At 60.9% G+C, this 27,886-nt stretch overlaps 1 protein-coding gene across 9 annotated transcripts; it reads right to left on the minus strand.

Moving 5' to 3' along the window:
• Positions 1-3,669: 3,669 nt before the first annotated feature.
• On the minus strand, positions 3,670-27,756 carry ADPRHL1 (ADP-ribosylhydrolase like 1). 9 transcript variants are annotated; one of them, XM_081551563.1, is made up of 10 exons: positions 27,411-27,756; positions 23,278-23,442; positions 19,897-20,022; positions 19,643-19,783; positions 18,923-19,050; positions 17,592-17,724; positions 17,013-17,166; positions 4,672-9,924; positions 4,452-4,626; positions 3,670-4,184 (listed from the first exon to the last, which is right to left on the minus strand). In XM_081551563.1, the coding sequence occupies exons 1-8, from the start codon at positions 27,622-27,624 to the stop codon at positions 5,775-5,777; spliced, it is 5,211 nt and encodes a 1,736-aa protein (XP_081407689.1). In that variant the 5' UTR covers positions 27,625-27,756; the 3' UTR covers positions 3,670-4,184; positions 4,452-4,626; positions 4,672-5,774. The 9 variants fall into 9 exon arrangements, with proteins under 9 accessions (XP_081407689.1, XP_081407685.1, XP_081407687.1 ...); XM_081551559.1 differs by having other exon boundaries at positions 3,670-4,538; positions 4,760-9,924; XM_081551561.1 differs by lacking the exon at positions 4,452-4,626 and having other exon boundaries at positions 3,670-4,406; positions 4,716-9,924.
• Between the last annotated feature and the right edge of the window lie 130 nt (positions 27,757-27,886).

The following is a 27,886-nucleotide window of genomic DNA, read 5'->3' on the forward strand; positions in this document are numbered from 1 at the left end:
GATCCCAGGAGAAGGAAACTGCTCTCTTGGCCACCCACCTCTGCGGGAGGTTTTCAGGGCTGGAGAACGCTTGGTTGTTCGGTTGGTTGTGAGGCTGGGGTGCGGCTTGGGGGTTTGGGGGAGCACAGACGCGCAGTCCCAGGGGAGCGACACCTCTGCTAGAGCTTCTGGTGGTCCCGAGACCACCTGCCTGCCTCCAGCACTGCAGAGCAGAGACCCCGCCCCTGTGGGCTCTGGTCCTGCGTCTTTTCCAGCCTCTCCTGCTCCCACTTTACAGGGGCTCCAACGCGCTAGACTTTGGGGCATATTTCCTTCCAGACTTTCTAACCCGTGTAGGGAATAGAACAGCAGGTATGCATGCACACACATGTACGATGCACACATACCCGACACATCTGTACATACGTGTACACGTGCACACACACACTCTATTTAACGGGCCCTCGCTCTATACAACATTGGAGCCAGTCTTGAACCCTCTAGCCACCCTCACGCATTGCCCAGCCCTGCTCATCCTGGCCCCTCTCAGACCGGGAGTAAGTGTCGGATGTCCTGCCTCCATGCGCCTCGGTGAGACCCGGAGTTAATCACAGGAGGAGGCGCCCCCCCACCCAGGAGTTCATCCTCACGGCCCTTCTGCCTGACGATATGGACAAGACTTTCATCCACAGGGACTGCAGGGGAGCAGTGGCTGTGTCCACACGACCCCTGGAGGCAGGGACCCCTGCTCTGCCGCCCACCCCACCCGCCCTGCGGGCACACTGGGGAGGCCCTCGCCGAGCGGGGGCCAGCCCTGGTCCCAAGCAGGATCAGCTGCGGGGAGGGCGGCCCCACACCCGGTGCAACGAGCAGGTGAGCCGTGAGCACTCCGGCCTTGCCATCGCCCACCCCGCAAGCTCCCTGCATTGCACGCCCCCCGGGGGGGGGGGCGGTGGGGCCCAGGCCCCACGGAGTTCCTGGGCCTGCAGTGCCCTCTGGTGGCTCTGGTGACGCCGGCTGGCCAGCCCAGAGCTGAGTGTGTGCCCAGCGGATCTGAGCCCTCCCTCCTCCTGGTGGCCTCGGCCCGAGACTCGGGGGTCAGTGGGGACCACGGGCGCTGGGGCGGGTCACGGGGACGCGCGGGTCAGCAGCGTCACCGGGATTCAGGCAGGGCAGCCTCTTCCTGCCTCTTGACACTGGGAGACAAAGAAGTGCGAGTGTCTCGGGCGCGTTTAGATTAACTTAGGCAACGGTGATGCAGACAAGCACCTGTCATTTTCCACGGTCACCACAGCCGCCGGGGCCCAGAAAGTCAGAACTTCTTGTCTCGTTACTTATTGTCCATCGGCAGAGCGAGCGTGGAAACCAGCCTTTATTGGCTGGTTCCTTCAGGCTGTTTCTGAAAGAATTAAAATTCTCCTCTGGCCGTGCGTTTCTGGTGCGTCCACACCTCCGCCACGGCCCCGCCTGGCCCAGGACTTGGTGACGAGCCTGGGCTCCATCCAGGTTCCCGGTTTGAGCGCCCACGACCCTCCGACTTTGCCCCGGTCATTCGTGACAAACCCCTCTGGGCCTCACCCGGGTTTCTGCCAAGGTGGCACCTCTGGAGGTGAGGGAGACCAGCGCCCTGGTCAGAGGTGTCTCATATAAACAACATGCAACCTGTAACAGGGACAGAATTTTACCTGAGCCAACTGAAGGCCGTAGGTGGGGTCCATCCTCCTGGGTTATGCTGGGAGTCCATCCTGGAGAAACACAGTTTTCAGCAGTTTTGTGGCTTGTCAGAACAAAGAACTTCAAACAAGTCAGGGATACGTTCGTCCACGGTTAAAAAAAAAAAGTGGCACATGAGATCTTAGTTCCCTGATGAGGGATTGAACCTTCGTCCGCTACAATGGAAGTGCAGTCTTAACCACTGGACCTCCAGCGGACGGAAGTCCAACATGGATGCTATTGACCTCTGGTCAAAGCGTCCCTTTCTGTAACAGTTAAAGCAGACGTACTCTGTGTCTGATGGGCCGCAGGGGGGCTGTTTTAGAGGCATCGAGCCCAGGTTAACTCGCGGCTGAGCCGGAGGGGTCTCCCCAGACCTGGGTATGGAGCGCTGCTCCCCTCAGAGGCTCGGAGCGTGCAGTCCCAGCCCTGACCTCGGGGGCCGGCGGATGGAGGCTGAGTTAATCACCAGCAGCCGGTGAGTTCATCCATCCTGCCTGGTGATGGACCATCCGTGGGAGCCCGAGACATGGGGCTGAGAGCTCCGCGCTGCGGACACGGGGGCCCTGGGCGCCGACACGCTGCAGCCGCGCGGGGACAGGAGCCCACCGGTCAGGACTTGTCCGGTCTGGGCCCGCCGGCCTCGTCGGCGGCCGTTCACCCACAACCTTTCTAGAAAGCTGGCCGTGGGAGCAAGGTGTTCCCTCGGTTTTGGGAGCCGCCTCAGAGCGGTGGGAACCCCGGTTTACAGAAGTGGGGGTGTTGGGGTCCAGCACTGCCTGCTGACCCTGGGGCTGAGCACAAATCTGTGAGGTGGACGGTGGACGAAATGAACCGACTGCAGGACCCAGCCAGCGTCCAGGAAACCGAGGGAGGGGCGGGCCGCGTGGGAAATCGGCGCCGGCTCTCAGTGCGGTGAGGGGGGAGCAAGGTTCCTGTTTCCCAGGTTTGGGGCTCCTCCCTCCCTGCGGTCCAGGCTGAGCATCTGCTCTGAGCAGGCCTCCAGGAGAGCCCCCTGCACGCACTCCTGTGGGGTCACGGTGACGCCCCCGACCTGCAAACCTGGCTCCTGTGACCATAACCCTTTGTTTCAAAAGCTTACCCAGAGGTGTGCCCTGACCTCTAACAGGCGGAGTCCTAGAACTTTCTGAAAGACTACAGTTCTCAGGTGGTTCGAACAGAATCTCCCACTTTTTTTCTTGGGTCAACTGTTGGTCAGGTTTTCTGTGGAAATGAGAAAAGCCCGTTTCCTTAGGTGCTTAGTCTTTCGGGGAAAAGCCCCGATGCTTTCACAGGCTGCAGGTGGATCCACACACTGGGTATCCTGGGGGCACCCCCTGAGCCAGGCCAGTCCTCGGGGATGCTCATACCTGCTCGTCTGAGAAGTCCTTCCTGGGCAGAAGGAGGGGGACATGGGGACCCCGACTCCTGTGTCTCCAGGCGCCAAGGAGCGTGTCAGGAGAGGCTGGACACAGGGCCGCCCCCACACAAGCAGCGCTGGGCTCTGGAGCGCCAGGCCCAGGCTCCCACTGGTGGCCTCCCTGCCCGCCCTGGTGCTGCCCGCAGGCCCTGCTCTGGGCACTGCAGCCTCCCTGGACGTCCCGGGGAAGTGGCCACTGCCTCCCCCGGCCCCCGCTTCCCATGGGCAGCCCTTCCTCTCCTGGCGGCTCTGCCCAGCCCACTGGGCACCGGTGAGTCCCGGGAGGGCTGCTGGCCTCGTCCAAACCCCCGGGGCCCCCCTGCGAAGCCTCTGCTCCTGCTTCCTGACTTGAGACCTGCCTCCCCCACAGCCGTCAGAGGCGAGGACCAGGTGTGTGACGAGCCACACGTTTATTTCCTTTCTCAAGGTGATTTCCAGCTGAATAAAGTTAGTAGAAATTCAAAGGAAAGAATACCACAAAATGTATTTAGTTAATTCTTGCCTAATGGATTACTTTAGAGTTTACTTATATACAAAGGAGGATAAAACAAGGATCATTGAATCAACAGCTGAGGGTTAATTTAATATGTAATCAAATATTTAAAAAATCATGACCTCGCTACACAAATACACGACGCTGAATTCGTAAACTCCTGAGTGATGCTGTTCCCGACGGGACACCTGAAATAAAAACGCACTCCCGTGATTCCGGCAACAGCGTCTTCTCCATGAGCAACACGCGCATACGCACGTGGGGCTCACAGACGGGTCTGTAAACAGTCAGAGCCTGAAAGTACTGCATCAAGGTGAAAGGCTAGCTACTTAAATGTAAGAAAGGGCACGTCAACTAAAACGTGGCTATAAATGTCGGCCGCCTACCCACCCACCCACCCACTGCAGCAACTGTTACTTCAGCCCAGGGGTCTCCAGGGTCTTTCTTCTGTAGACAAGACACCACCCTTGCAGTGCGAACACTTCCCCCACCAGCCACGCTCGAAGGACCTGGTGGTCCAGGGCCAGGTGAGCACTGACCCCCAGCAAATCCTCGGGGGTCTCCAGGACCAGGTGAACACTGACCCCCGGAAGTCCTCGGGGGTCTCCAGGACCAGGTGAACACTGACCCCAGCAAGTCCTCGGGGGTCTCCAGGACCAGGTGAACACTGACCCCCAGGAAGTCCTCGAGGGTCTCCAGGACCAGGTGAACACTGACCCCAGCAAGTCCTCGAGGGTCTCCAGGACCAGGTGAACACTGACCCCCAGGAAGTCCTCGGGGGTCTCCAGGACCAGGTGAACACTGACCCCAGCAAGTCCTCGGGGGTCTCCAGGACTGGGTGAACACTGACCCCAGCAAGTCCTCGGGGGTCTCCAGGACCAGGTGAACACTGACCCCAGCAAGTCCTCGGGGGTCTCCAGGACCAGGTGAACACTGACCCCAGCAAGTCCTCGGGGGTCTCCAGGACTGGGTGAACACTGACCCCAGCAAGTCCTCGGGGGTCTCCAGGACCAGGTGAACACTGACCCCAGCAAGTCCTCGGGGGTCTCCAGGACTGGGTGAACACTGACCCCAGCAAGTCCTCGGGGGTCTCCAGGACCAGGTGAACACTGACCCCAGCAAGTCCTCGGGGGTCTCCAGGACTGGGTGAACACTGACCCCAGCAAGTCCTCGGGGGTCTCCAGGACCAGGTGAACACTGACCCCAGCAAGTCCTCGGGGGTCTCCAGGACTGGGTGAACACTGACCCCCAAGAAGTCTTTGCGGGTCTCCAGGACCAGGTGAACACTGACTCTAGCAAGTCATCGGGAGTCTCTGTTCTTTTCTGGGGGGTCGCTGAGCCAGGGTGCTGGGAGGACAGTGCAGCCGGCAGTGGGGACCGCGGAAGGTGGCCCCTCGGGTCACAGGCTCGGGGTCGGGTGAGGGGTTCAGGTCATGTTTCCACGACTCGAAGGGGCACCACTGGCTGCATCTCAGTGGACGTTCTGGTCTGTTTAAAAATGCAACAAACCCCTTCTACTTCTCGTTTTAAAAAGGGAACACCCAATGTACACAGTGTTTTTATCTCCTCCGTCTGTCTTTGCCAACCGTTGCCTCCAATCCTTTGTGGACCAAAGTATAAATCAATAAAAAGGATAAATCAGATGGTGCCGCCAGGCGCAGTAGGGGGCGCGCACCCCCAGCCCCAGCCAAGGCACTGGCCGTGAGCAGCTGGGTCGAGGCCAGAGGGGTCAGGCCGGGGGCTCTGCCGGGCTCTCCATGCCTCTGCCAAGGGGCCTGCGGGGTCTGCAGCTCAGGGAGGCCGCCCCCAGGCCCGGCGCACGCCTCCTCTGACCCGGCTCCTGGAGGTGGGCGGCCCCGCGGCCAGCGCCCTCGGTCTGTCACTTGCCTGCACCCATCCCGGCCCCAGCAGGACTCACAGGCCCGCAGACGCTGCTCTGACGGCGGTGGGGCAGATGACGTGATGGCCCCTTTCCTCAGCAGGTCCTGAAGGAAAGCGCCCTTGGAGTCCTGCACCTGGAAGCAGCACCTAGAATGGCCTTTTCACAGCTCTGACAGTCAGTGTCCACCAGGACGGACTCCCCGGGTCTGTGGGCTCTGGCCAGGCTGGGGGGCTGGAGCGGCCGTGCCCCGACCCCAGTGAGGCCTGGGCCCCTGACTCCACTCAGGGTCACTTTGGAGGCCTGTACTTGTCGCTGGCCCTGAGGATGGTCGGCCGAAAGGACAGCTCAAAGGACCTCTCGTCGCTGAAGCTCTGGGCTCTGTACTTGGCCAGGTGTGGCCCCCGCCTGCCGCTCCCCACCCCGGGGGCATCTGGGGGCCCCTCCTGGGCAGGGACACGGGGCGCAAGGCTGCTCCCCAGCTTGGGTGTGGGCACTGCAGAACCTTGAGCTGGCCAGAGGCTGGGGGCTGCCGGATTCTGCCCCTTCTGGATGCTGGAGAGTGCCTGGATCTCCCCCTCCTGGGGGCTGGGGGCCGCCTGGCTCTGCCCCTCCTGGATATTGGAGGGTGCCCGGCTCTGCCCCTTCCTAAGACTGGGGGACAGCCAGGTCTGCCCCTTCTGGATGCTGGAGGGTGCCTGGATCTCCCCCTCCCGGGGGCTGGGGGCCGCCTGGCTCGGCTCCTTCTGGGGGCTGGGGGCCGCCTGGCTCCGCCCCTCCTGGATATTGGAGGGTGCCCGGCTCTGCCCCTTCCTATGACTGGGGGACAGCCAGGTCTGCCCCTTCTGGATGCTGGAGGGTGCCTGGATCTCCCCCTCCTGGGGGCTGGGGGCCGCCTGGCTCGGCTCCTTTTGGGGGCTGGGGGCTGCCTGGCTCTGCTCCTCCTGCATACTGGAGGGTGCCCAGCTCTGCCCCTTCCTGAGGCTGGGGGCTGCCAAACTCTGCCCCTTCTGGATGCTGGAGGGTGCCTGGATCTCCCTCTCCCGAGGGCTGGGGGCTGCTGGACTCTGCCCCTCCCGGGGGCGAGGGGCCGCTGGACTCTGCCCTTTCTGGATGCTGGGGGCTGCTGGACTCTGCCCCTCTCCTAGTAGTGATCGGGGGCCCCCCTGGGCACCTCTGGGGGCTGGAACCTGGGGCACCTCATTTCTGCCCGCAGCGTGTGTCACTCCCCCCGAGCCACTCGCGGGCCGTGCTGAGCTGGGGGGCACCGTCTGGCTCTCCTGGGCCTGTGCTGGGAGCACGGGGCTCCGCGAGGGGAGCGGGGCTTGGCTCTTCACAGCCGGGGCCCTCCACTCCTCCGGGGGAACCTTCGCGTGCCCCGCCTGCTGCCTCCGCGGGCGCTGTGGGCTCTGTGGGCTCCTCCCAGCATGCCTGTCTGGAGCCTCCTCTGGGGCTGCCTCCTCCCCGGGCCGGCTCCCAGCATCCCTGGCCCCCCGTGAGCCAGGCCTCTCGCCCCGAAGGCCTTCTCCCTTCCTTCCAGAACCATCCCGACTCACAGCCCCTGGGGACCCCTCGTCTCGCCCACGGTGACTTTCTCCCGTGCCCAGGCGGGCCCTCTCCCCTCCCACAACTTGCCCGGAAGCCTGGAGGTCAGGGTGCTTCGGAGCCGCCCTGTGCCCCCGTGGCCCACGTGCTGCGGTGGACGAGGGAGCGGGCTGGCCGGAAGGCCTGGCACCGAGGGGAAGGTGTTCACTGGACGAGAGGCCCGTCCTGCCCTCCGCCTGCTGCTTCTCAGGAAGCTGTGGCCTCGGAGTCCCTGCCCCATGGCTCCCCCATGGCACCAGCAGGCCCAGGACTGGACTTGGGGGCTCCGGGCTGTCCCCCCGAGGGCTCGGCCGCGCGGTGCCTGGGACTCTGCCTCCTGCCACCACCTTCACCCCGCCTGTGGCCACATCACCTGCGGCCAGTTCACCCGGAGCCACCAGGCAGGGCTGGACGGCCAGGGACGGCGCGCCGGGGGCCTCCTGAGGGGCGCCAGGCAGGGACCCCAAGGCCGTGCTGTGGCCGCCGGGCTGGCGAGCAGCCTCCTCGGCCAAGACACCCACGAGACCCGGGCCTGCGGGCCGCCCAGCCCCCCCATCCCCCCACTGCCCAGCTGCCCCGTTTCTGGGGCTCGGGGCATCACCTGGCCCCGGGGCTGAGGGACTCCGGGAGGCCCTGCCGGCCGGCGCCTGCCTGGGGGCTCTGACACCGGGCGGTGTCTGTTCATTTGAAGAGGAGGCTCTCTTCTCACCAAGATCACAGCCGGCGCTCCCTGCAGCTCTCGGCACGTGCCAGGCTGACTCCAGGGGTGGCAGGGGCCCCCCACGTCCTTCCTGCTCACTCGGGGAGCTCCTGTCCACAGGGCTCTGGCTCTTGGGCCTTGTCCCAGCCCCAGCCGGTGCCGCTGGCCATGTGGGGCCACACGTCCCGCTCCTGCTGTCTGGAGCCTTGGGCGCCAGCGCTTTCTGACCGCCGGGTGCAGAGCCCATGTGGCCCCTCCGATTGTTCCCTGAGGCGCTGGCAGTGCCGTGCAGCCGTTCCTGCAGTTCTGATGGCCAAGGCGGCTCAGAACTCAGGAGGGACACGTCCTCCCCACGAATGTCCTTGGGCTTTAGGAGCCAGTGTGAGGCCCCAGGCCCCGGTCTGGCGTCCTTTCCTCCCAGGGAGCTGTTCTGTGGTTCTGTCGTGGGGACGGCCGCGGGGACGTCTGGACCGCAGCCAGCGGTACCGCGTGGGGCCGCGAGCCTCAGCTCTGCCCCTGGGCCTTGCGGCGGCCAGGCGGCCAGGCTTGGTCCCGGTGGCGGAGTGCCCCAGCTCCCGCTCTCGGCCATGGGGGGATGTGGGGTGCCTGGGTTTCCAGTCGCACTGTCCCTGCCCAGAGGACCCCAGCCTTGGTCTCCTGACGCCCTTTGCGGGGTGGCGGGAGGGGGTGGCATCGTGTGGACCACCGGGAGTCTGACCGTGACCTGCGGGGGCTCCATGGCCGGCTGTGTGCGCCGCGCAGCGCGGGCAGAGGGTGCGCTGAGCGCGGCCAGTGGGGGGATGTGTCCCGGCACCTTCTCTTCTGGGAAACTCTCCTGGACAGCGAAGAGGGGCTCCGGCATCAAGTCCACACTCGCCGTGTCCATCTCGTCCTCTGAGCTGCAGACGGTCAGGGTCACCTCGGGGCCAGCCCCCGCACCACCTCCAGCGAGTCCTGGCCTCGGCCCCAGGCTTGCTTCCCTGGTCCCCTGAGCAGCTCCCGGACAACCTGGGCTGGCTAGTTCCAGCGCAGAGCTCGCAGGCTTGCCGCCAGGACGGGCTTCGCCCCTGGGGGAGGCGGCAGCGGGGGCTGCCCCGGGGACATACTGGGGCCCCACACCTGGGAGCCCTGTCTCCAGGCCATCCCTGGAAGCTGCAAGCCGGGGCGTGGAGGGCTGCGGGGGCCGCCTCCCCGGCTCTCTGCTCCCGCCGGGGGTCTCTGCCGCGTAGGCGGAGGTGCCCGTCTCCCCTCGGGGCGCAGGGCCCACGCCCGTGTGGGTGACTCGGGTGCCGTGAGACAGCCAGCTCCGGGGCCCGCAGACCACGGTGGCGACGCTGAAGGGCAGCGCGGGCTCGGTGGAGCAGGCCAGGAGGCGGGCGGGCGGCGCGCGGAGACAGCTGCTGGCCAGGGTGGCCACGCGGCACACGCGCGGCTCCGGCCGGTGCAGCGGCCTCCGCGGCGGGCGCTTCTTCGCGCGCTCGTCCGCGCGCCGCGGCAGGAGGCCGGCCTCCGCGCACGAGCCGCCGCTCCGCGCGAACTTCTCACGCAGCCTGGCCAGCGCCGCGTTTCGCCCGCCGCCCGCCTTCGCCTTCGCGGCCGGGCCCCGGGCGCCTGCGGGCGGCTCCGCGGGAGGCTGCTCCGCGGCCTGCTTCTCCTCCGCGGCCAGGAACACCTTCAGGATGCTCTTCACCGAGCTCCTCCCAGCCGGGAGGGCCCGCGGCTTCTGGCGGCCCGGCAGCTCCCGGCCGGGGGCCGGGCGGCCGGCCGCCTCCCCGGCCTTCTCCAGCAGCTTGTGGATGGTGGCCGCCACCAGGCTCCTGCCAGGGCCCTGCTTGTCCTTGAAGATCAGCCGCCCCACCTCCCGGGTCCTCTTGAGGCGGGGCTCCCGGCCGCTGCCCATGAACCTGGCCTGGAGCAGCTGGAAGCGCGTGGGCCGCCGCTGGGCGTTCTGGGGCTCGGGGGCCCGGCTCGCCGCGCCCTCCCCCCTCCGCGCGGCCGGAGGCCCCGGGGGCGCGTTCTCGCGGTCGGTCAAGTATAGCAGCAGGCTGCTGAGGACGGCGCGGGCCGCCGGGTTGCACGTCACCCGGCCGACCTTCTTTTTCAGGGCTTGGACGTCGATGGGCGTTTTGTCGTTGCAAACCTTGCTGCTCCTGGGGCTGCAGGGAAAGAATGAATCGTCACAGATTTTATCATCGTTTTTCTAGGGTGAGCCTGTACATCATTTCTTATGAGACGATCCCATTTAAAACACCCCAAGAAGCCCAGGAATGGGGCCTGGGTGCCGACGGGCTTGGCTTCTAGTTGTCCCTGCTTCTGCTCGGAGAGTCAGGGTCGCCCACGCCTCTCTGGGCCACTGTGTCCCTTTCTGTTAACTGGTCATTGTTCTGACCCAGGCCCTCTGCTGAGCTTGGAGAGAGCACTTTGGAAAACTGCTTGCCCCTGCGGTGTTCACATGTTTTTAATGCGAGCCTTCCTGTTTGAAGCTAAAGGCAAAGGAGAAATGGAAAGATATACCCATTTGAATGCAGAGTTCCAAAGAATAGCAAGGAGAGATAAGAAAGCCTTCCTTAGTGATCAATGCAAAGAAATAGAGAAAAACAACAGAATGGGAAAGACTAGAGATCTCTTCAAGAAAATTAGAGATACCAAGGGAACATTTCATGCAAAGATGGACTCTATAAAGGACAGAAATGGTATGGACCTAACAGAAGCAGAAGATATTAAGAAGACGTGACAAGAATACACAGAAGAACTGTACAAAAAAGATCTTCACAACCCAGATAATCATGATGGTGTGATCACTCACCTAGAGCCAGACATCCTGGAATGTGAAGTCAAGTGGGCCTTAGGAAGCATCACTACGAACAAAGCTAGTGGAGGTGATAGAATTCCAGTTGAGCTATTTCAAATCCTAAAAGATGATGCTGTGAAAGTGCTGCACTCAATATGCCAGCAAATCTGGAAAACTCAGCAGTGGCCACAGGACTGGAAAAGGTCAGTTTTCATTCCAATCCCAAAGAAAGGCAATGCCAAAGAATGCTCAAACTACCGCACAATTGCGCTCATCTCACATGCTAGTAAAGTAATGCTCAAAATTCTCCAAGCCAGGCTCCAACAGTACGTGAACCGTGAACTTCCAGATGTTCAAGCTGGATTTAGAAAAGGCAGAGGAATCAGAGATCAAATTGCCAACATCCGTTGTATCATCGAAAAAGCACGAGAGTTCCAGAAAAAGATCTACTTCAGCTTTATTGACTATGCCAAAGCCTTTGACTGTGTGGATCACAACAAATTCTGGAAAATTCTGAAAGAGATGGGAATACCAGATCACCTGACGTGCCTCCTGAGAAATCTGTATCCAGGTCAGGAAGCAACAGTTAGAACTGGACATGTAACAACAGACTGGTTCCAAATAGGAAAAGGAGTACGTCAAGGCTGTATATTGTCACCCTGCCTATTTAACTTATATGCAGAGTACATCATGCAAAATGGCAGTCTGGATGAAGCACAAGCTGGAATCAAGATTGCCAGGAGAAATATCAATAACCTCAGACACCACCCTAATGGCAGAAAGCGAAGAAGAACTAAAGAGCTCCTTGATGAAAGTGAAAGAGGAGAGTGAAAAAGTTGGCTTAAAGCTCAACATTCAGAAAACTAAGATCATGGCATCTGATCCTATCACTTCATGGCAAATAGATGGGGAAACCATGGAAACAGTGAGAGACTTTATTTTGGGGGCTCCAAAATTACTGCCGATGGTGACTGCAACCATGAAATTAAAAGACACTTGCTCCTTGGGAGAAAAGTTATAACCAACCTAGAGAGCATATTTAAAAGTAGAGACATTACTCTGCCAACAAAGATCCGTCTAGTCAAGGCTATGGTTTTCCCAGTAGTCATGTATGGATGCGAGAGTTGGACTATAAAGAAAGCTGAGCGCTGAAGAATTGATGCTTTTCAACTGTGGTATTGGAGAAAAGACTCTTGAGAGTCCCTTGGACTGCAAGGAGATCCAACCAGTCCATCCTAAAGGAAATCAGTCCTGAACATTCATTGGAAGGACTGATGCTGAAACTGAAACTCCAATACTTTGGCCACCTGATGCAAAGAACTGACTCATAACATTGGATAAGACCTTGATGCTGGGAAAGATTGAAGGCGGGAGGAGAAGGGGGCGACAGAGGATGAGATGGTTGGATAGCATCACTGACTCGATGAACATGAGTTTAAGTAAGCTCCGGGAGTTGGAGATGGACAGGGAAGCCTGGTGTGCTGCAGTCCATGACTGAGCGACTGAACTGAGCTTTGTTTGCATAAGGTAGGAAAAAGCATAAAGAGTTATATTCTGTGATTCTGTGGGTTCCTCTAACCACACCGTGCCCTGACTCAGCCCCAGGGGAACGTCTGCAGCTCTGAGACTGCCCACTGTGGACAGTGGCACTCAGGCCCTGGAGGGTCTGGCAGGGGACACTCGGTTCCGGTCTCACTAGGGTGGAAGTGATGGGGGGCGGGGATGATGGAGTGGTGGCCCCAGAGCAGGAGTGGGTGGACTTCGCTGTGCACGGAGGAAGGAGGGCTGAGGTCACCGCCAGGGCCCGCCCCCCTGATCCCCTTGGAAACGCTCCCAGAGAAACCCCAAGGCTGAGGGGCCTGAGCCATCCCCTGCAGCCCTGTCCCTGAGGTCCCTTCACCCCAGCCTGGCCACTGACAGGCGGTGCTTCTACAGGATTCCTAGGGTGGGGGTCTCAGCCCCACGTCCAGACCAGACACTTTCCCCTGAGCGTGTCGGCCGAGTGCTGATGAAACCTCCTCCCTGGTGGGGCCCCAGCCTCTGCAGTGGTCGTTTGGCAAAGACGGGCCCAGAATGGCAGCCCCTCCCTCCCCCGCTGGCTGCTCATTCCCAGAGATGATCGGGACAGGGCGAGGATTACTGGGCTGTGTAAGGGCACGGGATACATGCTAAGTGGCTGATGTTGGGAGCAGCGGGCAGAGCCTTGGAAACAAGCACTTCTGAGTCTGCGGGGAGAAGTCAGTGGCAGGAAAGTGCTGGAGACGCAGCGGGCAGAGACACAGACCGAAAACGGGCTGGACGCAAGCCTGTGAACACACTTTCTCATCCTTCTACTATTTTTGCAGAAGCGAGAGCTCTATTTTCAGAAGCTGCACACAAGCTTCTCTTAAAGGGCCACTGGGGGGGCTTCCGTGGCGGTGTGACAGCCGCGGGCCCCTCGGTGAGCCGGGCGCACGCCCGCTGCCTGAGAGCGGATCTCAGGCTAAGAGTTGCTCGTGTCCAGGCGGAGGGGGCTGGACGCGTCCGCGGACCTCTCCTGGGAACCCTGGGTTCACCGCGGTGCCATTACCCTGCACAGAACGCGACTTCACCCGTTAGCCTCGGCCCCCAAAACCCGGAGCAGCTGGTCTCAGGCGCGACACTTGCATTTCCCTCAGGTTCCCGGAGCGGACGCGGCTGCCAGCCCAGGGCCCACTGTGAGAACCTCGTGGAGTGGGGCCTCTCCAGCCTTGGACCCTGATGTGGGGAACGAGCCTCCTCAGACAAGCCAGCCCTGAAGGCACCAAGCCCCAAGGGGGCGCAGTGACCACGGCTGGAAGCAGAGACAGCGGGTGGGGCTGCGGCCAAGCTGAGAGCTGAGCCCACAGGAGGGGGCGCGTCCTGGGCTTGCGGGCAGCCATCCTGGCCGCGTCCTCTGCAGCAGCTGCCCCGGCCCTCCCCCGGCCCCCGGATCCCGGCTCCCACCTCGGGGCCTCTGCAGCCTGCCCATCACAGGGGTCCTCCCAGCGCTGCCCCGAGGACTGGCCGGCCCCTGGCTTTGTGTCCAGCCCCCGGGGGTGGGCGTGACCAAGCCCATCCCAGGAGGAGAGGGGAACACGTTTCTCCCGGGGGCCAGTGTAATCAGTAGGGCTGCAGTAGACATTCCCAATGCAGTCCTGTCAGGAACTCAGGCTCCCGAGAGGTCACTTGAAACACAGGATCACCAGTCGCCACCGGCGACACCGCGTCCCGCCTGGGCCCCCGCGGCCATCACAGGTGGGCGAGACGCCGGGGTCCTCCACCCGGTCCTTGTCCTAAAAGGCAGCGGCGTCCAGCGCCTGCGGGGGCCACGCCGCCCCCCAGGGCCCCTGTTCTGCCTCCCCGTGGGCCTGGCCTGGCCTGGGAGCAGGCAGCGTGTGTCCGGGAGCAGCGACTGGACGGCCCCACCCCCGCGTCCCCTGAGATAAGGGTCTCCTGGGCACAGGCTGTCTCGAGCCCTGAGGGTTGGATACTATTTCAGGACCTGAGATTTAAATAGCAGAGTGCCGTGGGGACGCACCCATCATGCCTAGCGACAACTGCTGCTGGTGTGTCTGTGTGTGTGTCTGTGTCTCTGTATGTCTGTGTCTCTATGAGGGCCTGTGTGTCTCTTTGTGTGTCTGTGTGTGTCTCTGTCTGTGTTTCCGTGTGTCTGCGTGTCGTGAGGAGAGAAGCCCCTGCAGTAAATGGGGCCCAGCGTGAGCACAGTAACAGTGGGTGAAGCTGGGTGAAGGGAACATGGATTCCTTGAGCTGTTTGCGATTTTGTGCTTAAAAAAGTAGATGGGATGGGATGGGGGGAAGGAGAGCCACTGGCTTTGACAGGGGCCTTCCAGGGCCGGGAAAGCAGACCGCCTTGGGCCAGGGGGACGCGTGGGTGCTGGCGGGGTGGGTGAGGCTCCGGGTCGAGGCTGACCTGCTGCTGCCTGTGCTGCAGGGCTGCCCTGTGGTCAGGCTCTGGCCGGCCAGCGTTTCCTTGCTCGTGTCCTGGGGGGCTGGCAGTTGAGGGCAGAAGCCCAAGGAGCTGGCGTGGGCCTGGCCTGGACATCACCTTGTCTGCAGCTCGGCACTGGAACCTGAGCCCCGTCCAGGGAAGCCGAGGCCAAGCGAGTGGCTGGGCGCTGGAGCCCCCAGAAGGGTCAAGGCTGACATTCCCCCACCACGCCAGGGTGCTCACGTCATATTTCCACTTCTTCACTGGGAACAGGTCAACACAGGGGGCCTCTTAACCCAGGTGGTCATGGTGCTCCCACTGTCGCCCCAAGAATCCCTCCCACCTTCGGGGTGAGTCTCAGGGATGGAGTTTTCAAATTCCACGTTTCGGTGGAACATAAGGTTGGATATTTCCTGCTCCATCAGTTGGCATCTGGTTGGTATTTCCCTCCGTCTGCTCTGGGTGCTGGGTTCATAACTCATGGAGTGGTCAGGGAGGCTGGGGAGGGCCTGGGGTGGGGGTCGGCTTGTTGGAGGGCCTTTCCCTGAAGCCGTGGCTCAGGGTGTGGACCTGCAGCCCTCACACCCACGTCCTGACCAGCTGCGGGACCAAAATGCAGGAGGAAAATGGCCAATGGCATTCGGGTCAACGGAATTTCAGGCAAGAGCTGAAAAGATGGAGAGGGATGTCTGTGATGGTATAGGAAAATGTCCAGAAAAGTGTCAAGGGAAAAATGCCCAAAACAAGTCATAGGTAATGTGTGATTCCTATTTGTGGAGAGGAGTCGTGTGTGTGGGTATCACAGAAATGCACGTGTGTGGCACCCCACTTACCCTCACTATATGTGTGCAGAGCCTTCTGGAAGGACATGTAGGAACCGTGACCCCTAACCCTGGTGACACCAGTTGGGTGAGGGTTCGAGGGATCCTGGGCCCCGCATCCCAGTTTATGGGACTGGGTTTCTGAAGTTATGTGCACGTAAATGACATCAGCATGTATTACATTTTAGAACATCTGAGTAGGGATGGGGTTCTCTTTCCTTTTATGATTGTTTTCAAGATTTGCATTTCCCTGGAATAGGAGAAGGAAGTGGCGGGGGGGGGGACGAATTTCACTCTAATTTTATGACCCTGAGAATCTCTGTGTCTTTTAACTTATAATCAGTCTGTAAGTAGACTCACTGCCTGATTCCCAAGGAGGTGGTTAGTTCTCCTGCATCGTCAGGAGGGTGGAGGCCCCACGGCTCCAGCCCAGCGGCTCCCAGTCCCCTGGGCACCGCGGCGCAGCTCTGACGGGAGGGCCGGGCATGCAGCACGGAGGCCGCATGGAAGCCCAACATGTCCTGCACGCCTGGGCCAGGGTCGACTTACCTCGGCTGGCTTCCGTTCCTGGAAGACGGCTCTGTTAATCTCCGCACCCCCAGCCCTGCCTGCACCCGCGAGGTGGGGCGCCTGCCCCCCCCGACTCTGACGGCCGAGTGTGAGTGCCCTGAGCAGTGAGGTTAGTTTGGGGGCTCAGAGCCGCAGCATGGAGCCCCCGGGGCGGATGCGCGTGAGGCCAAGGGCTTGTCAGCACGGCCAGGGGCCCCGCGGGCCTGCGGCCGGCCGACCGCCTCCGCGGGAAACGCACCCACCCGGTCGCCACAGCCTGGGGCTCTGGGTGAGTGCCGCGCGTGTCTGGAGGGGATGCGCCTGACCGCTCCGCAGCAAGCCTTCACCCCACGGGACTTGCCGCCCCAGGACGGGCCCGCCAAGCCCGCGAAGCGCGTGTTACGTGTCAGCCGCCACCCGCCGTTCTGCTCACACCAGCCGCTGCTTCACAAAGACTGTGGTCAAGGTTATTTTTAACAAGAGCAAGTGTCCTCGGGGAGAAGCAGGCCCCGCTCTGTCCTCGGGGGAGGGCCTGGGCAGGGCGGCCCCGGGGGCTGCACGCAGCCCCGTTTCTAGGCGTCCTCTGTTAGTCTCTCCCAGAGGGGTCGCTGTTAAGCTCTGGCATCATTAAGCACGTGGGCTGGAGGTTAGACGAGCGCGTGGGGCGCCCCGAGGGCTCAGGTGGGGGGCACTCTTCCTCTCCATCTGGACGCGCCGCGGGCGAGGATGCAGACGCAGCAGCTGCCCCCTGGGGCTAGGGACCCAGAGGTGTGTGGGGTGAACAGGCACCGCTGAGAGCTAGAAAGCGGCCCTGCGGGACGCCCTGCAGCCCAACGCCGTCCCAGCTGAGCCGTCGCGGTTAGTGCTGTCCAGTCAGTGAGCAGAGAGCGTTAGTTTTGCAACAGAATAAAATACACCGAGTGTCCAAGAGGCCCTTCGTGACCTTGTATTTGGAGGTCTGAGGCTGTCGGATGCAGAGTGACATCAGTAAGGCACGAGGCTTGGCCAGGGCAGGGAGAATACGCTCATCGGACAAACAATGTATTTTATGCAGCAGTTAGGCCCTGGGAACCGGGAGGGCGGGTTAAGATGACACAGGGGCTGCGTGTGGCCCCGGAGGGGAAGGCTTTACTTCTCCTGCGTGGACAGGCGGTGCAGCGCCTCGCCCAGGCGCCTCAGCTCCTCCTGGTGCTCCAGCTCACGGTACAGGCCCGCGGGGACAGCGTCCAGGCCGTGCAGCAGCCCAAACAGGCAGCCGGCGATGGCCCCGGTGGCCCCGCTCTCACCTGGAAGAGGCGGGACCCTCAGAGCTGCCCCGCGGTCCCCGGCCCCGGCCCCGAATCCCCTCACCAGGGGGCTGAGCCATCTCAGCCTCTGCCCTGACTTTGGAGGTAGCCCAGTGAGGGGGCAGGGTGTCCCCTCCCACTCCTGGGACGGCTGGACCCCCTGACATGCAGAGGTCCTTGTAGCCCAGAGCCCATCACTCAGGGGACAGCCTCCAAGGGGTGATGTCCCCACGGTGCCCCCCACCCGCTCACCTCACCTCCCAGCCTCCTCCTCCCTACCTACCCGGGCCCCAGGTCGCTGCCCCCTTCTGCCCTCCTCCTGCCCCAGGAGGTGCTGCTGGGCACCCCTGGGCACTCGGAGTGGCCCTCTGGTGCTGGGGAGGGGGGTGCTCCACCCAGCAGGAGGCCCGCGGGTGGCCCCTCACCTCCATGGAACATGGCGCGGCGGCACAGCTCCGTCCAGCTGCCCTTGGCTCCCAGGAGGGCGTCGTAGGCGATCATGGGGGCGTCGTGGCCCCGTCGGCCCCCCCGACCCTCGGAGCTCCATTTCCTGTAGGTCTGGGGAAGGCACCACCGGTCAGAGGCCTGGCCTGGGCGACGCTGAGTGCCTCAGAGCACAGCTCCCTGGCCCACCCCTGCACTTATGTGACACCCCTGTGTCCAGGCACCGCCCCCGCTGCGGGTGGACAGTGGGCAGGAAAGGGCTGCTTCCCAGGGCTCTCACACCCCGGCCGTCCCGCAGACAAAGGTGGCGAATTTTGTGGCGCAGACGGCCGGCAAGGGGCCTGGAATGCTGTGGCTGGACGCCACTGCGGCCTGCGCAGGGCACGGGGACAAGCAAGGCTGGGCGGGAGTGCTGTGTGTTTTCTGGGCTGCAGACCAGGCAGTGGACACGGTGGCAGCAACGGTGGCTCAAGCAGCTGGGGGCTCAGAGCAGGTCCCTCTGCCTGGGAGAGAAGACTGACAAGGGGCAGGGGCCAGACACAGCCAGGGAGATGGACATGGGAAGGTCACACTCCTGCACCTTGGCAACAAAGCCAGGTCGGTTTGAGGCAGCAGCGTCTCCACAGGAAAAACAGCGTGACTGAGTCTTTCTGCATCAGGGAACCCATGAGAGATAAATGAAAGGGCAGTAGGAAGCACTTGAAAAGGGAAGGGTGGATGCTTCTTCTTCCCCTACTCCTTCCTGACACCTGGAACAGAGGTGTGCTGGCTGGAGCGGGAGCAGCCAGTTTGGACTATGAGGCAAGTTCTCAGACTAGCAGAACAGCCAAATAGGAAGACCCTCTCCTACTGCAAGAGACTCCTGACCAGCTCTGAATGCCCTTTCTGTGAGGGTAATAAATGCCTGTCTTGGTTAAGCTATAGTTACACAGGCTTTCTCTTGTGCTGCCAATCATGATCCCACTGATTTCAGCCACTTCAGGGGTTTTCTCAGCATGGGGAATGCTGCTGGTTTGCACCAATTTATTCATCTTAGACAACCCTATATCCCTAGTCTTCAGAAGAGATGAAGTGAGATGGACTACTTTTGCACAAATTGTGCTTATAATCAAGAAGATGAAAAGATAAAAGCAGTATCCATTTCAAACGGGCTTCCTGCATGAAGTCTCCCACAGCCCCCCAAATGCAGCTGCTCCCTCAGCTCACCTCCCTGGTCCCCCACAGGTGGGGGCGGTAGGCAGGACTTGGCCTGGGACCCCCGGCAGCGGACCCCACTTCTCCCACCCCACCCATCTCGGGCCCAGGAGCCTACTTTGTCCCGCTCCTCCGCGTCGTAGCGGTCGGGAAAGCTGGCCTTGTTGCCGGTGTCCTCAGTGATTTTTCTCTCCTCCAGGTAAAACTGCCACTTAGCCTCAAAGTAAAACCAGTGCTCCTGGTATTCTAAACACAAAGAGCAGGTAAGCAGGCTGTGCCACTGTCCAGCCGGGTGCCGTGGGCAGCGATGGGGAGGGCCAGAGGCAGAGTCTGTGCCCCCACCCAGCCGGGGGTGGAGAGGGTCCTGGCACCTGGTTTTAGCGATGGCTCCCCAAATTAAAAAATGTTCACATGGTAGCTGCTTTGAGACACTAGCAGGGAAGATGGAGACGGGAAAGGATGCTTGACGATGTGCTGAACTAAGGCAGCCATCGCAAGATCAAAGTGGCTTCTCGTGGAAATTCTGAACCTGAATATTTTTATTAACTCAATGCTGTGCCTGCAATGTCAGGAGACAGGACATTCATCGCTCCTAATTAATGGCCTGACATCCAAGCCCCAGAGGCACTGGTGACTTTTCTGAATCATTAGCACAGCTGCACTGGCTCATGGATGATGCCGGGGTGGGGAGGAACCCGCGTCTCAAGAACCCAGAGAGGGTCCCCACACTGGGCCTCCGACCCTCCGGCCAGGTGGCACCACAGACCTTCTTCATGGTGCCCTCTGCCTGCCACCCCCCGGGCCTGGCCACGCCGCTCTGCGTGTGGACGGAGCTCACCCGCCAGGTGCCGGATCGTCTTCTTGCAGTATTCCTCGGCCAGCGGCACCGTCCGAAGCATGTCGCGCCCCCACTGCTCCAGCTGCTTTCCCTGGATGGCGTACGACGCAAACAGGGCGGTGCACAGGGACCCAAGGAAGCCTGGGGCGCGGGACAGACGGCCCAGGATGGCACCCCACCCCGCCCCGCCGGGCCGCCACTCCCGCGTGGCTCCCGGTCACCCCGAGCCCCGCCCGCAGCCGCGGCGGCGTCACCTGTGGGGTGGTTGTGCGTCATCCTGCCGCACTCCACGCTGACCTCCACCAGCGTCTCCAGCCGCTCCGGCTGCCAGTACCGCATCCCTACGCACATCGCCTTGGTGGCAGCGCCGAACCCCGAGCCTGCGTGGGGAAGCTGCGTTCAGACCTCTGCCTGTAACCCCACCTAACCGGGACACTCACAGCAGCCTCTGCGCCCACGTTTATCGTAGCGTCGGTGAGTCGGAGACGGGGAAACCGCCCACATTCCTGACAAAGACGAGAGATGAAAGAAACCGCGTCGAGGCGCGTGTTGGAACACACACAGCCGTGAAAGACGGGCTTTCCGCTGGGCTGGGGGCCGCTCCCAATGTGCTCCAACCGGGAAACCAGGAGCCAGGCTGTGTGCGCGCTGTACGCTGGGCCGTGTGCGCCCCTCGTCCTGAAAGCTGCTGCTCTGAGGTACGGCTGATGGACAGTCGGCTGTGTGTGTTTAACAAATGCGTGTTGTGTTGACATGCTACCCCCAGGAAACCAGCACCCAAAGAAAAACCGCACGTGTATCTGTCGCCCCCAAAGTGCGCTTCTGCCCCCTTCTGCTGTTCTTACCAACCACAGATTAGTTTGCATTCCTAGAAGCGTGTATAAACAGAATCATGTAGAAAGTAGTCTTTTTTGCCTGGCTTCCTTCACACAGCGTAACTAGGCTGAGATTCGTCCGTGCTGTGTTTCCGTAGTTGGACTCTGTTGTGTGGCTGGAGGGACCACAGCTGGTGTGTCCACTTCCAACTGATGCACGTTTGAGTTGTCTCCAGTCTGAGGCTAATACAAATAAAGGTGCTATGAACATTGATGACCAAGTCTCGTGTGGATAGACGCTTCCTCTTCTCTTGGGTAAACATCTCTGAGAGGAACCTTGAGTTCATATGTTGCATGAATGTTCAGTGTTGTAAGAAACTGCTGGACCAGTTTCTGAAGTGGCCACATCGCTGGATACCCCCCACCCTGGAATCTCCGCCACATCCAGACACCACTGCCGACGTGAGCTCACCTGTGAGGCTGGGGGTGAGCCTGTGAGGCTGGGGGTGAGCCTGTGAGGCTGGGGGCGAGCCTGTGAGGTTGGGGGCGAGCCTGTGAGGCTGGGGGCGAGCCTGTGAGGCTGGGGGTGAGCCTGTGAGGCTGGGGGTGAGCCTGTGAGGTTGGGGGCCTTTCACCGTGGCTTCTGTGTCACTGTGTGACAACAGGTGTTGCTTCCTTGGCATTCACACGTCTTCTCTGGTGAAGTGCTTGCTTAAGTAGCTTTCCCGTCTTTGCACTGGGTTGCTTTTCTTACCATCAGGGTTTTAATCAGTTGCTCACTCGTGGTTGCAGTGTGCCCTTGCCGCTGAACGTGAGCTTTCTCTGGCTGCTCTCGAGCTGCGAGATGTTGCAGTGGCTTCTAGGGTCTAGCGTTCGGGTTACGTAGCTGTGCTATGGGCTTAGTGCTCCACGGCATGTGGTATCCCCCGCAGAGAAGTGAAGTCATTCAGTCGTGACCGACTCTTTGCGGCCCCGTGGACTGTAGCCCGCCAGGCCCCTCCATCCATTGGATTCTCCAGGAAAGAATACTGGAGTGGGTTGCCATTTCCTTCTCCAGGGGATCTCCCCGACCCAGGGATCAAACCGGGGTCTCCTGTGTTACAGGCAGACCCTTAACATCTGAGCCACGTCTCCTTCAATGGCAGGCGGATTCGTAACCTCAGGACCAGCAGGGAAGTCCCTTATTATTAGGCTTTGAGAGTTCCTTAGGGCTTCCCTGGTGGCTCGGTGGTAAATAATCCACCTGCCAATGCAGCAGACATGGATTTGATCCCTGATCTGGGAAGACCCCACATGGCGTGGAGAAACTAAACTCACCCCCCACCACGACTGAGCCTGTGCCCCAGAGCCTGGAGCCGTGACGACTGAGCCACGGCCGCAGCTGCTGAGGCCCGAGCACCCGGGGCCTGTGCTCATAGCAGGAGAGGCCCCTGAGCCCCCGCGAGAGGCAGTGCCCGCCCTCCCCGGCTGGAGAAAGCCCCCGGGGCGGCGGAGACCCCGCACTGGCAAAAATAAGGAAAGAAACAAAATCACTTTTAAAACCGCGTTCTTCACCTCCTTGGGGTTCGCATCCCTCACAGACTTGTGCCCGGCGTGGGTTCTCCCAGCACGTGGCCTGCCTGCCCGGCCTCAGCAGCGGCGTCTGAGGCAGGAGAGGGCGCCCGGCGGGCTCCTGGCCTCAGCTGCCCGGCGGGCTCTGTGCGGTTGGCACGGGGGCCTCTGCCGCTGTCGGCAGCCTCCCCGTGAGGACCGCTTCCTTCACAGACTTGGTGCTGCCCGCGTGACCTGTGTAGTCCTGAGCGCCGTGGGGGGTCTCTCCCCGCCGCCCCCACCTTGGCGGTCCACGCGGGAGGCGCGCCCCTTCTTTGCTGCTAGTTTTGAGTGATTTGAAGGCTGTGGGACTTGCTGGAGGTTTTCGTTTGTTTGTTTCTTATGCTTGGAATTTATTGAGTTTCTGGGGCGTGTGAGTTCCCTTCTTTAAAAATCTACTTTGGAAAATTCTGGCCACAGCTTCCCCACGTGATGTTCGTTCTCCCCCCGTTTACGGACCTAGTGCTTGGACCTGTCCCGCGGCTCCCCGACGCCCTCCCGCACTTTCGGCGCTCTTTCCTCTCTGTCCCACTGTGGACAGTTCCCATCGCTCCCATCGCTCCGCCTTTCAAGCTCACTAGTCTTTTCTTCTGAAACGTCTAATCTGCTGTGAATCTCAGTGAGTTGTAGACTCAGACACTGTAGTGTTTTTCTCTAGAGCTGTGATGTAGGTCTTTTGTATACTTACTTGTCTCTACTTAACTTTTCAAAAGTATAGAACACACACAATTTTATATCCTTACCTGATAACTCTAATGACTGTCAGAGTTTGTCATTTCTGATTTACTGATATTTCTTTTTATTATGGACCGTATTTCCTGCTTCTTTAATTGCCAGTAGCATTTGACTTGATGGTATCCTTCAGCATCAGCCCAGAGGACAGGCCTGCCCTCGGTGTGAACCCAGAGGACGGGTCCAGGACTCCAGCCGCAGAGCCCTAGAGGGAGAGGCCGCCTGACAGCATCACCCCACACGAGGTCATCACAGAGACAGACATTTTTGCAGGTGGTATATGCTTTCCTTGGTCTTTTGGCTAAAAACTCACATTTAAAAGGAAAGCAGTGGGAGATTATCCTTAAAGCAAACCACGGATGGAGACTGAGATGCCTGCCTCCCTGGCTGGCGCCCAGGCAGGGCCGGATCCCCGGGGGGCCAGCTGGGGGTGGCACACCGGGCCCTGTGCCAGAGGCCCTCCGGCCCCGCCTCCTCAGGGAGAGGAAAGCCCCTGACCTTTCTCGTTGAACGGCGTGTGCCACGCTAGGAGGTAGTTGTCCGGCTTCAGCTGGGAGCAGCCCTCCAGGGTGGCCGGGTCTGCCCGCTGCTCCGGGAGCTTCTCCAGGACGTCCACGTAGCGCCGCACCATCTCACGGTAGAGGTCGTCCAGGCACCAGAAGTCTGGGGAGGAAGGGGGGGTCAGAGGAGCCCCCAGCATGCAGCCCGCCCCACCACAGGAGGGAGGCCCTGGGACCAGCTCCCCGGAGAGACCTGACCACAGAGGCAGTGCGCTTTGGATTTCAGCTCATTTCAGACGCTGTGGTTTGTTGCTGTTACATATGAGAATCTACAAATACCCGAGGTCTTCGTGCACAGCCGATGGATCTGTCCACGAGGGGCCCGCTGGCCTGACAGCCACCTGCTCCGCGGCCCTCAGGCCCTTGGTCCAGGGCGCCCGGAGCCGACCTCCCACCCCAGCTGCCCACTCCTCCCTCCAGCCAAGCAGCCACGCCCCCCCCCGCCCAGCCCCGTCCCCCCCCCCGCCCAGCCCCGTCCCCACTGCAAGCCCGCGGGAAGGTGGTATGGGGGCGAGCGTGTCCTTGGAATCTCAGGGCGCCAGGATGGGGTGCCAGGCACAGAGGCCTTGCTGACCGGCGTCTGGATGGCCTCACGCGCCCCCACTGCAGGGTCAGGCCCCCATCTGCCTGCTGTAGGCTCAGCGAGGGGTCATGAATGGGTTTTGAGCATTTCTGCCATTGAATGAGTCCGCAGCATGGTGGACAGAGACCACACACCCTCCAAAGCTGGGGCCCCAGGGCCCGGTCACACGGAGAACAGACGGGATGGTGCAGGCAGAGGGCGCGCCTGCCAGCGAGTCTGCCTGTGCAGGGCTGCGTGTGGCCCTCCCGGCGAAGCCCCGTCTCTGGGGACCGTGGGGGTGCAGAAGGACACTGCCCCTCTCCCGCCCACCCTGGGCGCAGAGCCGGCAACAGAGCACTGTGGGCATGAAACCCAGGTCGCCTCCGGCCCCGAGCGGGTGGGGAGGGCAGGCGCCCGAGTCCAGGCAGGGTGGGGGTGTGGCCGCGGGTCCTAGCGCTGCTCTGGGGGCTGCGCTGCGGGAGGAGCGGCTCCTGTCCACCCCCACCTCTCAGCAGTGGGGAGCGGCCTGGTGCGGTCTGCCGCTGCTTTGCCATGTTGCCTCAGTTCTGAGCTGGGCGGGGGTGTGGCAGGGTCCGGGTTGGCGGGCGTGAGTCCCCCCTGTCCTGCGGACAGTGATGCCAGGTGACGCTAGGTGACCCTGGCGACGTGGGGTGACACCACGTGGTGTTGGGTGACCCTGGCTGGGAAGGGGCAAGTCCAGGTTCTCTGTCAACTCCGTCTCAGTCCAGGCTGAATAAGCCTGGCCCTTCTAGGCTCCCCTAAAATGAGTCGTTTTATTCTGGAATCACATTCTTTTTGAAGGGACAAAAGTTCCTTAAAAGCAAAACAGCAGCAAAATCCTGTGAATTGATCCAGAATTCAGAGCCACAGACCCTCGCGCCCTCTGGCCCGAGCGCCTCTGCGTGCTGACTCGGCCACTGAACTCACTTCCCTGTCTCTCCCGCCCGACAGATCCACGTACAAAGCCCCCTGTAAGCCTCCCAGCTAAAGTCATGACAGAGAGAAGGCAGGAGACCGATCTGGAGTCACTTGGTAATAACGACGTTTCAAATGTCACCGCAGGCAGCGCAGGGGAGAGGATCGTGGCGCCTGGACGGCTCTCCGCTCTGCCGCCCTGCAGGGCCCTGGACACCACGCCCCGGTCAGCGCCCGCTTCTACTCGGCGCTGCCCATCTCAGAGACACAGCTGAGTGGACATGGCGTGGGCGCACCCGCCGCTCCGCAGGGCCCGGCCCTGCCCACAGCCACACTCCTGGGGCGGTGAGCTCTGCTTGTCTTTGGAAATCACATGAGGAGCCCCTGCCTGTCGGGTCCCTGAAACATCGCAGGTCCTGCAGACCTGGGTGGGAGCTCGGGGCTCCAGAGGCAGGCTCAAGGCTGCCGGGCTTCTGTCCGCAGCACCGGGCCAATGACACAGCTCCTCTGAATCAGTTCCTTTATCTGTAATCTGCCGTAATAAAGTTGACCTGAAGGGTGACCTGAGGATGCGATGACAACACCCACGGTGAGACAGGCCCCACAGTCAGGGTCCACTGGCACCGTGACTCACGTGGCTCAGTCAGTCCATTCAGTCCATTCAGTCATGTCCGACTCTCTGCGACCCCATGGACTGCAGCACACCAGGCCTCCCTGCCCATCACCAATTCGCGGAGTTTACTCAAACTCATGTCCATTGAGTCGGTGATGCCATCCAACCATCTCATCCTCTGTCGTCCCCTTCTCCTCCTGCCCTCAATCTTTCCCAGCATCAGGGTCTTTTCCAATGAGTCAGCTCTTTGCATCACGTGGCCAAAGTACTGGAGTTTCAGCTTCAGCATCGGTCCTTCCAATGAACACCCAGGATTGATCTCCTTTAGGATAGACTGGTTGGATCTCCTTATAGTCCAAGGGACTCTCAAGAGTCTTCTCCAACACCACAGTTCAAAAGCACCAGTTCTTCAGTGCTCAGCTTTCTTTATGGTCCAACGCTCACATCCATACATGACTTCTGGAAAAACCATAGCTTTCGACTAGATGAACCTTTGTAGGCAAAGTAATGTCTCTGCTTTTTAATACGCTGTCTAGCTTGGTCATAGCTTTCCTTCCAAGGAGCAAGTATCTTTTAATTTCATGGCTGCAGTCACCATCTGCATTGACTTTGGAGCCCCCCAAAATAAAGTCTGTCACTGTTTCCATTGTTTCACCATCTATTTGCCATGCCCCTTACACAAGCTACAGTTTGTTATTAAAGAAAAATGTTGGGCTGTTTGAAAACTAAACTTAGATATTCAGGGGGTGAAAACACGTTCTGGGGGCACAGACTTGCCTGAGTGTATCACGGTGACCCATGGGCCAGAGGGCATGGGTCCAGCTGTGCCCGAGCCCATCAGAACTGGGCCCGCTGCCCCCAGCTCCGGATCCACACGCTCCACCCGGGTGGATTCCGCCCTGTTCCTGCCAAGGGGATGTAACTTGCTCCAACCCGGGAGAGCACGCTCCCACAGGAGCAACGCCTGGAGTCCTGGGGCTGTAATGCAGGCTGGAGACATGCCGGGGACTCAGCCAGGTGGGCGCCACAGGAAGGGACGGGACACAGAGGGCACGGGGCTGCCCAGAGCCTGCCCGGAAGCCTCACAATTGCCCCCCCTCCAGTCCACCACGGGATCTCAGAGTCTGCAGACTCAGAAGGACGGCTTGTCATGTCAACCTGCTGTGAGACTATCTTATCTGAGGCTTAGTTCTCTGTCCGCTATTTGGAGCAGACGGCATTCCTGTGCAGTGACATTCAAGCTAAACATGGCTCCCGGCGCGGCCGGCGGGTGAGCACACACATTCCAGCCACTCAGAACCACCTCAGGTTCTAATTTTGCAGTGACGTGCTCACCCTCTGACAGGTTTTCAACAGCAGTTACTTGTAAGGAGGCTGTGCCTCACCCAGACACCCGCTGCTTTTCTGAAATTCAGTACAAATGTATTTCTGAAATCAACCTGCTACCTAAGGAAACTCTGTCCCCTCCAAATCCAACCAACTTCATAGCATTTTCTTAGGACAACAGAGAATCTGCAGCAACTCTCCAAGCTAAATCCTGTTCTGGCAGATGGCATTTTAACCACAATTCATCGGAATTTAGAAGCAATTCCCCCCAAATATCATCTTAATCGGCCCAATTGCAAACTGGCTTATTATTTTATATATTTTTTGAAATAAATTCAGAAGCAAGCTAACTATTCACAGTGAGAAGTTGAGGCTTCCTCCCAAACAGGCCCAAAGTGAGCCATCTGATTGCATTTAACTTGGAATACACAGGCTCTGCCGAGGGACCGTTTACAAACACAATGGAAAGTCTTGGTTTGAGAACCCGAGTCTGCAGGTGAGCAGAGTACAGAGACAGTGTCGCCCGAGAGGCTGTCTTGGAACGCAGCGGAGGCGCACCCCGTTTGCTGGGGACCCCCCGGCCTGCCGGCTGCTCGCCCCGGGGCGCCCCCGCCCCCGCCCCGCAGAGCCTCACCTGTGACGAGGGCCGCCGCCGTGGACATGTGCATGATCGTGTTGTCGCTCACCGGCCATGTCTCTGGCGAGAGCAGGAGGTGATCCAGCACCCCCCCTTTCCCCAGCTCCTCCTGGACCCTGGCGCCCGAGCCGCTGTTCTCCCTGGCGGCGTGCCCGCACCCCAGTGCGTCCCCGACGGCCCCCAGCAGCATCGCAGCCTGAAACTTCTCCATGCCTGCCCCGGGGCTGTGGGCGCCCGCCGTGTGCTCTGCGTTCAGTCCGCCCGGCTGACCTCCGGGCTGCTCATTGTGTCAGGAGCCTCCCCGAGCGGCAGGCACTCCTCCTCTCTCTCTGCAGGTGGCACCAATGAGAACACCGTCTGGACCGCAGCTCGCAGCCTCCCCCAGCCACGTGGGGCGGCAGTGTCTGTCCACAGTGTCTGGACGGAGCTGGCTCTTCCGTGGAGGCGTCTGCAGCTCAGAACAGCCCCTGGCG

This window comes from Giraffa tippelskirchi, chromosome 12, assembly GCF_054371585.1.
Source record: "Giraffa tippelskirchi isolate mGirTip1 chromosome 12, T2T-mGirTip1v1.2.pri, whole genome shotgun sequence".
Classification (NCBI taxonomy): Eukaryota; Metazoa; Chordata; class Mammalia; order Artiodactyla; family Giraffidae; genus Giraffa; species Giraffa tippelskirchi.